We start from the raw sequence: 14,668 nt of genomic DNA, 5'->3' as shown, positions 1-14,668 counted from the left end.
TGTTTATATGCTCATATTGCACAGCCCTAGTACCCGTCTAGGTCCAGTGCTTTGCTCAGTCACAGCTCTGACTGAAACCTGAATATAACAATCTCAGTTAAAGTGCTACAAAGCTGCAGCAGTGGACGTTACAACCACTGTGAAACATGTGGATCGTGATGTGTGTTTGTGTAAAACAAGGCTGAAAACCTGAATGATGTAATGGAAACATCTTCATATTTGGAGTATTTTCTTTACTTCAGACATTGTTCTTAGTAAGCAGCTAAAAAAAGGTCTGCCGTGTTTTAAACACAATACGTTTTTCATGTCACAAGTAATATCCGTAACTGCAGTGGAAAGTTGGCTCTGGTTTATGGAGCTGTAATGGAAACAATATGGAATGTGATAAGCAAAAAATGAGCTGGAACAGACAGTGCATGCAGGTATTTTTCTGCTATCTGTTATCGCCCCAATCTGCCCGACGTGTTTGACCTCATTAGACCGCTTCCAGTTTGACCCTTTAGGGAGGAACAGTAATTACACACGATGGTCCACACAATAAAATAAATAAATTTTCTTAATTATTCCAACAATGGACTATTTTTAGTGTAAAACTGTCCCTGACTCACCCCGAGGCTCCGTGGCCCAGATTGTTGGTTTTCACCCAAATCCCATTCAAGCACGAGGGTTGGATTAGACTGTGCTAAAGCCAAGCACGTGTCGTACAGAAAGATGAGTGATTCAGCAGAGGGAAAAAAACACTACAAAAAAAAAACACTGAATAACCTGTTTTTACATCCCAATTAGGTTCGGTTAATCTTTTCATTTAATTCAGGAATACCAAATAGTGTCGTTCAACTTAGAACTGAACTAGATTGTGGATTACTGGCGTGGATTTTGTTGTTTGAAACAAACATGGTACAGGAATCAGAAACCAGATCCAAATAGAGAATTGTGGTTCCGTCAGTGAGTTAAAATGTTTCAGATGCAGAACTTTACGCCCTAGAACCATGTTTGTAGATAAAACATCAGGACTTAGGCCAGTGGTGATTGTCATTAATCTGCTGGTCATTTTCTGGGTCAATCACTTAATCTTTCTTTACTTCACCAACAGATTTTCTGCTGAAGTTTAAAAAATGTGTCTTTTGCACAAACAATGGTCCTAAAAACCCAAAGATATTCAGTTTACTCTAAAAAAGATCTTAATAATATATAATAATTTACATACACACCAAAACCTGTGAAATTCTGCTACTTTTTCCTTGAAATTATAAAAAAAATTACAATTAATTTGTTTATGAATTGTAAAACTTCTTGTTTCATCTCTATAATTAACTTTTTTGTTATCTCTATGTGCTGCTTCTCTACACATTTAGCAAATGCCCGTTATTCTATAATTAAAATTGGAATGGTTTGTTGTTCTTTGCATTTTCCAGTCATGTGGACGATCAGAAGGAGGGAACATGTCAGCGAGTTCCACCAGTGACAGGGAGCAAACAGCTGAATATGTCCCGTGTGAGGCCGTGAGCCTAATTTAACTCCTCAAACGGCCCAAAGAGCCGACAAAGACAACGATGAAAGTCGACAGCATGTAGGAGCTTATCTGGAACATCGCAGTTCGGACACGAGTTGCCGAGGATTTATTCAGAATCTGGTCCTCAAGGGAAAACTTTAGCACCCCTGAAGCTCGAGTCATGTTTATAAAGCTGCTCTCAGACATTCACTGAAGTTCGGACGTTCAGGTTAGAAATGAACATGTTTTGGGGAAATTATCATACAGGAGACTCATCTAAGAAAACAATGAAAATCTATAAACAACATATTGGCACACTGGTGTGGGATGTAGGAGACACAGAGCTCCACCTCTCAATCGCTGCCTGCGTCTCCTACATCCTATGCCGGAGCGCCAATTCTGATTGGCTGCACAGACGCCATGTGAAAAGAGATGTGTAAAATACGCATGTTCAATATTCACGTACATGTGTATACACCAATGTTACAACCTTTAATAAGCTAAGACACTGAACGATGAAGATAAACCAGATAATGGGAATTATTGCATCATTTATTGTACATTATACAGAGAGGGGAATTATCGTACCTCCGGCAACACTATGTGAACGTCATGTTGTCTGTAATATACGACCGTGTGTACCGTCAGTTGTCAGCCATGATCCCTGCAGGCTGAAGAAACACAACCCAGCCTTTACATCAGGAAAACACTTGAGTCACCGCCGGGTGTCAGGCGGTTACACCTAATTCCGCCACTTGACTGATTCATTACCTGGAAGAGGCGTGAAAGAGACGCTCTGTATTTCCTCCCTCCTGTCGTGTGCCTCTGCAGCGCTCTGTCACTCACATGCTGTTTGTTTGTCTGCCCCCTGACTTTGCTCCAGATGAAATCATGTCGACATCGCCCGATAAAGCCCCCCCCCCCGCGCCTTCTCCCTAAGCCCGCTGATCTTTGTTCGGACGGCCGTGTTGTCTGGACCGCTCGCCGGCTCCGTGCGTGCTGCCTCTCCGGGGTCGCTCGATTGTGTCGTGCCCGCGGTCATGTCCCGCTGTCTCTGTGATGACAGCCTTTCCATTACCGTCAGGAACATAACTGCCTCATTACCCAAGAGGCAATCTGCTAAAGGATAGCCCTGCAGCCACCAGGGGAGCGGCTGCGGTTCACTGTCGAGCTTCACATTTCTACACATAGGATTTTTATTGTGTTTACTTTGTCTCTTGGTTTATTTCCACATGATCAGTATAGTGGTATACAGTATATCACTATAATAAAGAGCATCGGCCTATTACTTTGATAATAAAAATACTATTTGCAGTTCAACCACTGTAGTGTTTTCATGTACGGGCACTTTGGCTCCTTAGCAGCTGCCAAATTTCCTTTCAGATCCTGGCTACATCCACACCAGTATGTTTTCATTTGAAACCACCTCACTGATGCTGTTTTCACATCTTCCATCCACACTACTCCGGAGTTTTTCAGCACCTGAAACGGAGAAGTTGAGAAACGCTGTCGGCCCCTTTTCAGGTTGAAAACTTCAGCGATCAATCAGGAAGCAGGTCACCCGTATCCGCGTCCTGATTGGCTCTTATCAGTCACGACTCTACCATCAGCAGGGGATGCAAAACATTGCTAAGACTGATAAGTAACAGCTCCTCCTCAACATTGCTCATTTGAGTTTTCACCACTGCTGTTTCTCGCTCATCACATTTGCTGTAAGTATGTAACCAACTGGCAGATAGACAAGCTGCTTCCTGTTTACATCATCATGCACATTAACCTGGAGGGTCAAGTAATATATATTTTCAGGTGTGTTACATGGACCAGGATTATTAGGGATTTGGAGCTAAAAGGCTTGTGTGAAGAGACTTTTTTTTTTGTTTTAAAATGGCATTTTGTTTTACTGCGGATTTAGCCACTGTGACCACAGGTATATTCTGAGCTACTGAAATGACTTTGTTTCCTGTAAAGTGTGGTCGCTGCAGGAAAAGGTAAAAAGCAGGAGACCACAAATACAGGGTGAAATTGCTCCATTTAAAGAAAACTTGGTATTTCTTGGGTGAAAAGCTGTGGAAACTGGAAACACAGCTTATATTTTATTTTCTTATTTCAGATATTTCAGCCAGCTGTCACAAGTATTACAATTATGTGGATTTTTGGACAACGAATGAACCCTGTTGCAAATTTGGTCAAACAGGCCCTCGGCGATCCGAGCTGTGCAACATCCAGACAGAGTAGAGCAACAGTCTGGGACGGCAGAGGAAGGGAATTCATCCTGTTGAGGTTCATGTTACGTAAAGGTGAACCAGAGAAAACATGCAGTCAGCGATAATGACCGCACTCACCGTCTCAATCAAGTCGAGTTGTCGGCCATTTGAGAGCTGCGACTGAACGCCTCCTCCTCTTGCCAGCCTTAACACATCAGATTTCTGTTGTTGAGAAAACAAAACCTATGAGTAAACTTTGACGTGCCACTGGAACATGAGGGTGAATTTAGAGATGTAAATTATGTGTTTTTGTTACCTAGCTACTGCGTTGGAAACGAATCATATTTTCGTCCCGCTTCTACAATAGATGTTGTCTGGTCTGCCTTGTTGAGATTGAAAAACAAGGACATGCTGTTCCCGTCTCCTTTCTCACCTGTTGTCCTACAGCCTCACTCACTCACTGCAAAGGCAGGAGAAGCAGGTGCTGGATCAAGCTGTGTGTGTGTGTCTGTGCATGCATGTATGTGTGGTTGTGTAAGAGAGTGTGTGTGGTTGTGTAAGAGAGTGTGTGTGTGTTCTCAATAAAACCGTCTATATCTGCTGACAGTCAAACGGTCGTCCTTCAGCTGTGCTTGGATACTAATGGTGCTACCTGCCACATTATTTGACCATATACACACGCCCTCTGTGCATGTGTGTGTGTTTGAATGTGTGTGTGGGAGGGGGTGGGGGGGCGTAAAATTGTGAACACGTCGTCCACATTGCACACATGCTCCCTCACAAGTTTCACAAACACACAAAGAGAACAAAGGGAGTGGGTCACAGCAGGGAACATTGCGAGAGCAGATGAGCAGGGCCGCTTTTCAGCCGTGTGTAACTCAACTCCCCTCTCCTCTTCCTCGTCTCCCCCTTCCTCTTCGTCCAGGATGTCCGCTCATAAAGACCACATCAATAAGTGATCAGCACGCTCACTTGTTACTCGCCGATCAGCTGCGGGTGTATCAGCGTCAGTGTGTGTGTGTGGGGGGGTAAAAACAAACAGCACATGCTATTATGGAACGTGATCCTGGAGCGTCCCGCACTTCTCTGCTCATGCTGAAACATCCATATAGGAGTGTGTGTGTGTGATTGAAAGATTGCCTAAACAGCTATCACACATGGAGTTTGATGACACATGAGTCACGGTACCTGACTCATCGAAAATTCCCGGATTGAGTGGGCTCTGCAGAAAGGCCAAACAAGTGCTTTGTTGTTGTACTCAAGCTAATCACAATTATAGGGCGGATAAGAATTATCTTGTCAAAGACGCTGATTTGTCCATTCTGTGTGTGTCCCTACACACCCCCTGACTCGGTTAAAGAGAAATGAACAAAGAAACGCATTATTTCCATTATTTTATCATCATTATTATTATACCATTAGTGTAATCGGCAACAGAGGGCGGTGTTTCCCGCAGAATTCACTCCAGTTTCTGGGGGCATTTGTCCTGTGAACATGGATGCTGTACATCATCATGTTCACCCGATGCACAGCGACAATGCCCGACTGCTGAGAGCTGTTTGCTTGTTGCTTTTTGCGGCAACATAAACTGCTTTCAGGCATATGTGAACTCTGCAGTCTCTGTGGACTTTGTCATGCCTGGCCTCTTTGTATAGAGTTCATAGAAATCCAGAAGAAGACGATGTGAGAACACAGCTGGATCCACCGCGGGCAAAATGGGGGGTGGGGGGGGTTGATGACGCTTCTACTAGCAACAGACGGAAAAAGCGCAGACACACACGTAAGAGACCCCGACGAAGATGTCTCGAGAGTTTGTGGTGATAGAAGCTGACAATGGTGTCTGTGTGTTGTCAAGCAAAAATCACCTGATCTACGCAGTGGAGTCAATACGTCACTTCCTGTCTAGGTCTGAATAATGCGGAGGATTCGTTGCTGATGTGAAAGTGTCTTTGGCAGAGAACCTACACTGGAGACTCGGGGGAAAGTGGTATCTACCGATGTTGTGCTGACACCAAGCCGCTGACACTGGGGGAGAGAAAGTGCGGCATTAGGAAAAAAATGCAGCTCACAGCTGAACTGACACTTTAATGGTGCTATGAGAGGATATTCTGGATCATTATAAAATGGGGGCGGAACCACAGTCTGTACGTGAAGATGGACGAGGTGACTGCTCCCGAAAAGTGACGCCAAAGTATCTCACCGCCTGGTGGCTGGCTGAAGTACAGGTCCCAACTCCACCTCCTCCATGTTAGCGGATGGGAAATGGGTCAAATTGAAAAGTCAAAAAGAAGATTTCAGCGTTTGTATGTGGGAAATTTAAGCTTCCTTTTCTGGATAGAGGGAGGAAGTGGAGACCTGTCAATGAGCCTATGGGCAACAGTGGGAGACAATGGGCTTTAGCCCCGGGACAAGCAAAAGGATAAAAGAAGAGAGAGGGAAAGGGGGAAGTGAGAGTGAAAGATGCTAAATCGGGGGCATGATAGTGAACTAAAAGATTACTAGGGGAAGGAGGAGGCTATAGCAGAATAAAACAGGGATTGAATATTGGCGTTCACATTATAACAGGCGTCCAGGAACACAACTTCAAATGAATGGTAGTGTTGCTCCGTGTCCAGGTCTTATCAGGTCACTGAAACATGTTGTCCTGCTCACCTGAAAGCCTCTTACGAACAGTTTCGACACAGGCTGTGTCCTGGTTTCTCTGGCTTTGACAAGGGCTCAAAAATATCGAGACAAAAACAGGGCTCTCACAAAAGAAGGATTAAAACACGGAACAGTGTCGCAGAGGACGACTCTTTAACCTCCTGAATAAAATATTTGACATGTTGGTCTTTCTGCTGTTTATACCCAATTACAGGGAGGATTATATTTGGATAACTGCCGTTTTGCAGTCGGCTCTGTTGTCTGTGGGAATGACAGAATTAATTTTAAATGAGCACACTTAACACTTGGCCGTCCCTGTATTGTTGTGACTCGCACTCTTCCCTCTCCTCTGGTTTGGTGGAGGATTTTGTATTCTAATTGTTAAACCAGTCTTCTCCTGTGAATGTATAAAAGGAGACATTTACCCGTTCCTGCCTGACCTCTTTCCCAAGCTTCTGCTGTAGAATGCACCTTGTATGGTGAACTACAAACCGGACTAAAAATGGTCTCACAGAGCCCGAAGTTGAAGTCAGCTCTGAATTGTAGCCAGCTACCCCGAGGCTTTTGGCAATGAAATGCCAGATGTATTTCCATGCGGAGAAATAAAGCATGGAGGGAACGAGATAGTGACATGACTAAAGGTGTTTATCTGCAAATTCTTACATTGCAGTGTTTTTCCACAGTTTACAGCACAGGGCATCTGACCTGCGGTTTACAGGTCAGATGAATCTGTAAGAACTCGGCATGTGTCAGACAGGGGGATGATGTCCATCCTGTGTTTTAGAGCCTCAAATACTCAACTGTAGAGAAAAACACGTTATTACCTCGGCCAAGGAGGTTATGATTTGGTTTTTGCTTTGTTGTTGATAACATTACATCACGTATAAAGTACCTGACAGATCAGAACGAAACTTGGTGGAGCGATGTGGTGTGGGTGAGTAAAGAACCCGATACATTTTGGTTAAGATCCAAAACAATGGGGAGATTCAGGATATTTGTTAACATTGGAAGATAAAGCGTTTTTTGACATTTTGATGTTTTTTTTCATAGAATATGCGTATTTAGGGAACAGATATCTATAAGTGTAGGACATTTTGTGCAGTTTGATTGAATTTAAGGAGACCGCATTCCTTAGTAGAGGTATGAGTACCATTCAAATGAATTACAGTTATTATCAATGATTGTAAATCTTCTGTATAGCATTGTTTTTACAATTGATTTGACAAATAATGCTCAAGGCTTTAAAAAGATATTTTATATGATCGTCTGTTTGGATTTGATTTCCTCAACAGTAGAAAAATTTGATTTGCTTAAATAAAAGTGATTTAGATCATTACACAGCCGTATTCTTACACTAGATCTTATTTGTAAGGACATTTAGTGTGTAGTTAAACGTATCTTATGAGCACATCCAAATGATTTCCATAAAGTACAACACAAACCAAGTATTGAAGTGAACAACTCTAAAAAGAGTTCTTAAATAACACAAATGTACTGTAGTGTTGAGACCAGATGTAAACATGAGGGAGTATTTTAAGGATTCATCGAAAGGACACAGAACTGACAGGACACCCGCTGCAATGTGCTGAGTTTACAGTTTACCGGGTTTCTTCCATCACTTTGCTGTCACTTGTCTCACCTCCGACGTGCTGCCTTTACCTTCAGGTGTCAGGAAGCCTCCCTCTCCCGGTGAGAGGTGCTGAGTCAGCTGAACAAGGGACGTGTTGTGGGAGAATTTCACTTTTCTGTCTCCCGCTGCCTGCTCTAGAAAAGTATATTCAGATATAGAAGGTGTCAGGCAGAAGTACAATGTGGGACTGATTTAACATCGATGACACTGACAGCATATACTTCTCTCGGGATATATGAATAACATAAATATATATGTAATGATATGGATCAAATAAAAATAATGAAATGAAGATAATAGGATAAGGGATACTGTGAAACTGATAATGTTATAGTCGTATGATGTAAACATTGATGCATGGATCAAAAAACGATTTGATTATTTGACTGCACCCTTAGAAAGAACCTTCGAAACTTGCAGCGGTCAAATCAGGTCACGTCTTCCCTCTCTCCGGCCACTTCCAGCCAATCATCCATCATGATTTTTGAAAAGCAGCTTCATAGTCGTGTTTCTGGCCGCGCTGGGAGATGGTCGGCAAGGAGACGAAGAATAAAGCGCACCTGATTATTAAGAAAACATCTCTCCCGGCGGCCTGTTTCATTTTTCCTTCCACCCTCCTACCGAGCTGCTTGATTGAGTTCACAGCTGCGGAGGCCAATTTGTTGCCCACAGAGAGGGCCGACTGCAACACGTAAGAAATGTGGGAATGTATCACACGGGTGCAGTTAAAAACAAAGTCTGATGCGTGCGGAGCGGAGAGGGCAGTGATCAGAGACCGGGGAGAATTAGGTGAAGATTAAAAAAGAAGGAGGAGTGAGACGGACAGCATGAGAGGAGATTGCCAGGAAACGACAGGAAGCTGTAAATCAAATTTCACCTCAATAATTCTGTTGCAAATTAATTGGTTGTGTAACAGTTCGAGTCCCGTCCGCTGCACAGACTGAGGTGTCAGGGAATTTTAACTTAACCTCAAATTTGTCAGATGGTAATATTGTTGTTTAATCAATCACATTTGATTTGTTTAACCCATATTCACAAATCACAATTTGTCTCATAGGGTTTTAACAAGCTGCTGGATGTTTACAAGAAATTAACTTATTGACAATTTAGAAAAAAGCATTTGAATGTAATATTTATATTCAATAAAAAATCATGCAATAGAAGATTATTAAATAAGCTGCTCCAATGGACATTTTACCAGGAGGCAGCTACTTTTCCGTGGAGCTACTGTTGAAACAATCAGTTGATTATTTGATTAGGAGATTAATGTGAAGTAAATCAATTAAGATTCATTATCTTAAGTATCTATTAAGCAAAACTGCTATTGGCTTTTACTATTTTCTCACTGCATATTGAGCATGCTTGTGTTTTGAAAAGTTAGCAGGAGGTTGATTGGACACTCTTAGACTAACATGTGAATGTGAGTTGTGAATGGTTGTCTCTATATACTGGCCCAATGTCACCGATTGGCTCCAGCTTCCCTCCGAGACCCTCAAAGTATAGATCGTGAATAGATAATTAATGGATGCACGGCTGGGTTGCAAGATGCCATGTTTAGTCATAACACATAAGATATAAATCAAAAATGACATGTGTACATTTGTAAATCTTTGTCTTCTGCAGGAGAGGTTTGAGGCGTTGTTTAGGATCTACGACGAACAGACGACATTCCAGATGTTCAAAAGCTTCCGGAGAGTCCGGATCAACTTCGGCACCCCCGAGGTCGCTGCCCGCGCCCGCATTGAGCTCCACGAGACAGAATTCAACGGCCAGAAGCTGAAACTCTACTTTGCCCAAGTGAGTGTGAACATAGAGGTCTGGGAAAGGGCAGCCTGTGGGCCTGAGACACGGACCATAAGAGCACTTCTTATTTACTTTGACAGTTAAGGCCGTGTGCATCATTCTGTCCAACGTGCACACGCAGTACTAGGACAGAAACTGGATCCTGTCTTCTCTGAGCCACATCTGACGGCTTCCCCTATTCTCCTGCTACAAGCCATCACTCATAACTGATCACATGAATTCTCCAATTAAGGATGTTTCTATATACATTTCACAAACACCTACAATTAGCTCCTAAATAGAGGAGGCCTGGATTTTCTAATCTGTAGGTGAATAGAATCGATTTGGCTAAAATGCAAATATAAACTGGGTTCCATATAGTCAGTGATCCAACAGCATTTAAATGGCTGCAGTTTAATGTGTAAAGAAAATAGAATTTGACATAGTGTGACTGAAAATCACTTAAAAAAGCTAATAACCAGGATGTGTTCTAACCCAATTGAATCTGGTTTTTGCCCAGACGGTAAATGTCAAATTGCCACGAGTCATCTATTAATTGATTCCACCTCTGTACTTCTTTCATATAAGAGGATTAAAGATTTTACAGCTCAGGCAGATAATTATGGCAATTGGCAGCTATCAAAAGCCCAAATCTCCTCAAAGGAAGGAGCGTACAATATGAGACTAAAAGACAGAATCCATGGCTACGAACCCAATGTGCTTTTCTAGCTCTACAGTATCAGGATTACAGTTATAAAATAGATCCTCATGCAATCAGAGCCAATTTGCAAAGGTCTGCACTAGTGTTTTAAAAGGTAAGAACTGTTATCTTCTCATACAGAGATCCAGGATATTGTCCCTTTGCAAAGGCATAATATCCATTATATTGAATGAGTGAAACTGATGTTCAGAGGAAAGTTCAAATACAAGCAATATTCTTCCAGGTGAATTCATGGCTACATTTGTTGTGCCCTGAAAAGGGGAGATGTGAATAACGTTACTCAGACACGGTGCTTCTTCTTCAGCAGCTTCAGCAAGAATCGGTTTATAATTTACAGCATCAATTTACAACCTTACAACAAATGAACAGGTAACAGTATATATTAATGGCCTATTCATCTTTTAACTTTTAACTTAAATTATTGGTAATGAACAAAAATATCTTATCTCTTATTATTTACACACATAAACATACTGAACATTAACCACACACATACACATCAGCAACATCATACTTTCTGTTAGGTGTCTTGCTATGTGGTGCACTCATGCTTACCACGTGATGCTACCTGCCTACCACTGGCAGAGCGGAGCTACATAAAAAGTGTGAACTAGCTGCACAAACAGCACACAATCACAAATTCAACCATCAAAACATTATAATCTTGTAGCAAAACAGGTCAATAACATCATATTCACAGAACATAAACATTCATTTCCTACCTGAAAAGGGGAGATGTGAATAACGTGACTCAGACAAGGTGGTTCTTCTTCAGCAGCTTCAGCAAGAATGACACCAGTGCCCAGAGCTCCCCTAATCCGGCCCCTGTAACTGATCGAGATGGAAATCATTTATTTTAACTATCTATCACACATTTACCCCATCACCAATCTACAACACTTACAAACTGTCTGCTTCTCTCCAATAGGTCCAGAACGGCGATGAGAACATCGACAAGTCGTACCTGGCCCCCCCGCAGCCCGTCAAACAGTTCCTGATCTCACCGCCTGCCTCGCCACCCGTGGGCTGGAGCCAGAGCGAGGACGCCACGCCCGGCATCAACTACGACCTGCTGTGTGCCGTAGCCAAGCTCGGACCTGGTCAGTGCTCGCTAATGTCAGCTCAATAAGCTCGTGCAGCATGTTCACACATTTAATACGCAGCCGTGTGCACCAGCAGGTACAACACTGAGGTAATTTGAGTGATTCATCTCAGGGCAGCAACCCAGATACGAACAGGAAATCACTTCTCTCTCCTCAGCAGGGTGTTATAGGAAGACGATGTTTGTAGGAAGCAATTAGGACGAAGGAATTGGCGAGCACCTTGTAGAATCTTCCCCGATTCATTCTTCACTTTTTTCAGCTTGTGAATCAGCCTTGCTTCTAATTTACCTTTTTCTGCTATCACACGTCTGTATCATTTAATTATGGGGAATTTTGAAATCAATGTCTCTAAATGAAATGGGCTTTGATCATAGAATTTTTCTTCTCAAGTGTTACTGTGCATTAGATCCTGGTCAGACGAAAAGCAGCTTGAAGCCCATAAACCATCTCCACTGTGCTGGCCATCATACGTCAGTGTCCATGGTGCCGAACCTAGACTTGCTGCAGTCCGACATCTGAAAAGAAATACGCATCAAAGCTACTTAGTGTGTCTGTGTAGGGGTCTGCAAAATACAATTCACCATTCATTAAATCCCTCTGTTAAACAGTGGTTGATTAATCATCAGCACAGTAGGTCAATGTTTTCTCAACATGGGAAACATGTTTTGTAAGTTGGCGTTTAAAGAGCTTTTTTTTTTTTTTTTTTATCCTTAATCCAAAACCACGAGTCCAGTCCAGCTTATCCTTGTTTTTGAGTATATAGGCTAACTTTAACGGCATTATCCTCGTCTTTCTTCATTTTTAGATGGTTCACACTCAGATAAAATTATTTATTTAAATCAGAACAAAACAGTTTAATCTGTTTTTTTAAGATACTTAAATATAGATTCAGTACTGCTTTTGTAAGATAACTATATTATTGTAAACAGTGTCCGAGGGTACTGCCATCTCTCCAAGAAACACGACACCACAAATAAATTCTTTCTCTGCACCACAGATGGATCTTTTAGCAGTTCATGCCCCGTTACAATTTTAGCCAGTGTGTTAAATGTGTAGGCAGCTCGGCCAGACGCTGTTAGATTTGGAGAATTTCAACATCTTTCCCTTCAGCCTTGTTCTCCGGCAGCCTTTCCGCTAAGTAATGGCGCCTCTGTCTGCCTTTGTCCACACGATTTTAGATTGCAGCAACCTTTATGAAATGTCACCCAGCCACACATAGAAAGGTGTGTCCACCATGTCCTTCCCTGTCTGTGTATGTGGGCACACTCATGCTGATGAAATGGAAAACAGAACTGTTAAGTCTGTATTCACTTGAACACTATTAATCTTTTGTTGTTATCATCAAAAACACGATTTAACTTTCTGCACACACACAAACGCAACACACACACACACATACACAGTCTGGACCACGCTCATCGAGTTATTTTGTTACCATAGCAACACAAGGCATCAGGAAATGGCTTTGTTGCTGGGCTCAAATCCTGGCATTTGGAATCAGATGGGCTCTGGGCTGCAGCACGGTGCGCTGACTCCCTCTATCAACTCCCCGCGGTAACAGCAGGAGCCTTTTCACCGGCCGTCTCCGGGTTGTTTGGCAGCGCTGTGAAAAAGCCACTCGACCAATTTCCTGCTGCCTGCCAGCTGTCTGATCTCATCGCCATGGCAACTGAGATACAATCTCTCAAGTGTGTGTTTTCGCTCCAAGTCCGCCGAGTTTGGCGTCTGGACAAATGGCGGCACTTTACTGAGGAAGAGCCTTTTTTTGATTTTCTCTTGGATCCGTGTCTTTCCACCCGAGTGTTGGAGAATTACCCGAGAGAGAAACAATACAGCAGATTATTTTGAGCTGTAAAAATTCTGTGAATGAAATTCTCAGTAGTAAACACTAAATTGCATAGTCATATTATTTCAAACAGAGCAGCTGCAGCATGTTTTTTTAATACAATAGCAGTTTTTGTTACCTCAGCCAAGTAGGTCATGTTTTCGTCTGTTTGTTTGTTTGTTTGTTTGTTTGTTTGTTTGTTAGTCGGTCTCTCTGTTAGTTAGTAAGTAGTGTTTAAAGATTAATTTAAACAGTACTGGAGGGATTACCACCACACTTGGTGAGAGGATGCTGTATGGGTCAGGAAAATAAACTTTAAAATTACATCTGGTGCAGATCCAAATTATGAATTTCTCTTTTATTTTAATCAGGGTTCCTACGGTCATGAAAAACCTGGAATAGTCATGGAATTGTAAAATGTGTATTTACAGGCCTGGAAAAGTCCTGGAAAAAAATAAAATCCCAAAAGTTTTGGAAAAGTCATGGAAATTTGTTATATTCATATTTTCATGTTGTTCATTTAAGCTGAGTTTTAAATAATTAATATGCTTTTAAAGAAATACGCTCAAAATATAAGCAGGCATACCCTCTCAAACTAACTGAGTTAGTATGAGAGCGTATGCGTAAGGTATACTGTATGCCTTAGAATTCTCATTGCTAGTTTAAATACTACATTTTGTCACGTTCTCATGTATACACCGAGATTTCACAAAATTTTTGGACATGGAAATTTGGTTTAAAGTTGTTGAAAAGTCATGGAAAAGTCATGGAAATCCATTGGTCAAAATGTGTATGAACCCTGTTTAATATTTGTGAGATTTTTCCACATTTTTGTTGATTTCTTAATATGTCATGGATCTCGATGGAGCTTTTTCCCCTAAGTGTTTAGGGGACTGATATTTATGAGTGTGTGAACATTTGTGCTGATCCAAAATTTCAGATGAGTGAATTTAAATGTGGTGTCACAAGGGGACAAAAACTTAACATATAGGTATCAAACTACTGAGTGCCATTCTATTCACTGTATCTGTGTTAATTTAGAAATATTTCCTTGGTAACGCTTGCTCTTCCTTTCACTCTTTCCATCCCTCACCCCCGCCCCCCCCCCCACAGGTGATAAGTATGAGCTCCACGCGGGGACAGAGTCCACCCCCAGCGTGGTCGTCCACGTGTGCGACAGCGAGACAGAGGAGGACGAGGCGGCGCGGCCAAAGCAGCAGATCGTCCAGACCAGACGTCCGGACGGGCCCCCCAAAGTCTTCAACTAG

General features: G+C 42.3%; 1 protein-coding gene across 2 annotated transcripts in view; it reads left to right on the top strand.

The window, feature by feature from the left end:
• rcan3 (regulator of calcineurin 3) overlaps positions 1-14,668 on the top strand; it is a 44,309-nt gene extending 29,641 nt beyond the window's left edge. For both annotated transcript variants that reach the window (XM_061083271.1, XM_061083272.1), the window contains exons 2-4: positions 9,593-9,766; positions 11,401-11,572; positions 14,514-14,668. In XM_061083271.1, coding sequence (XP_060939254.1) covers positions 9,593-9,766; positions 11,401-11,572; positions 14,514-14,668 — 501 coding nt within the window. The remainder of the gene's footprint in view (positions 1-9,592; positions 9,767-11,400; positions 11,573-14,513) is intronic.

Source organism: Limanda limanda, chromosome 12, assembly GCF_963576545.1.
Source record: "Limanda limanda chromosome 12, fLimLim1.1, whole genome shotgun sequence".
Taxonomy (NCBI): Eukaryota; Metazoa; Chordata; class Actinopteri; order Pleuronectiformes; family Pleuronectidae; genus Limanda; species Limanda limanda.
The sequence above is the reverse complement of the archived record's forward strand: the minus strand, read 5'-3'. Positions and strand labels throughout refer to the sequence as shown.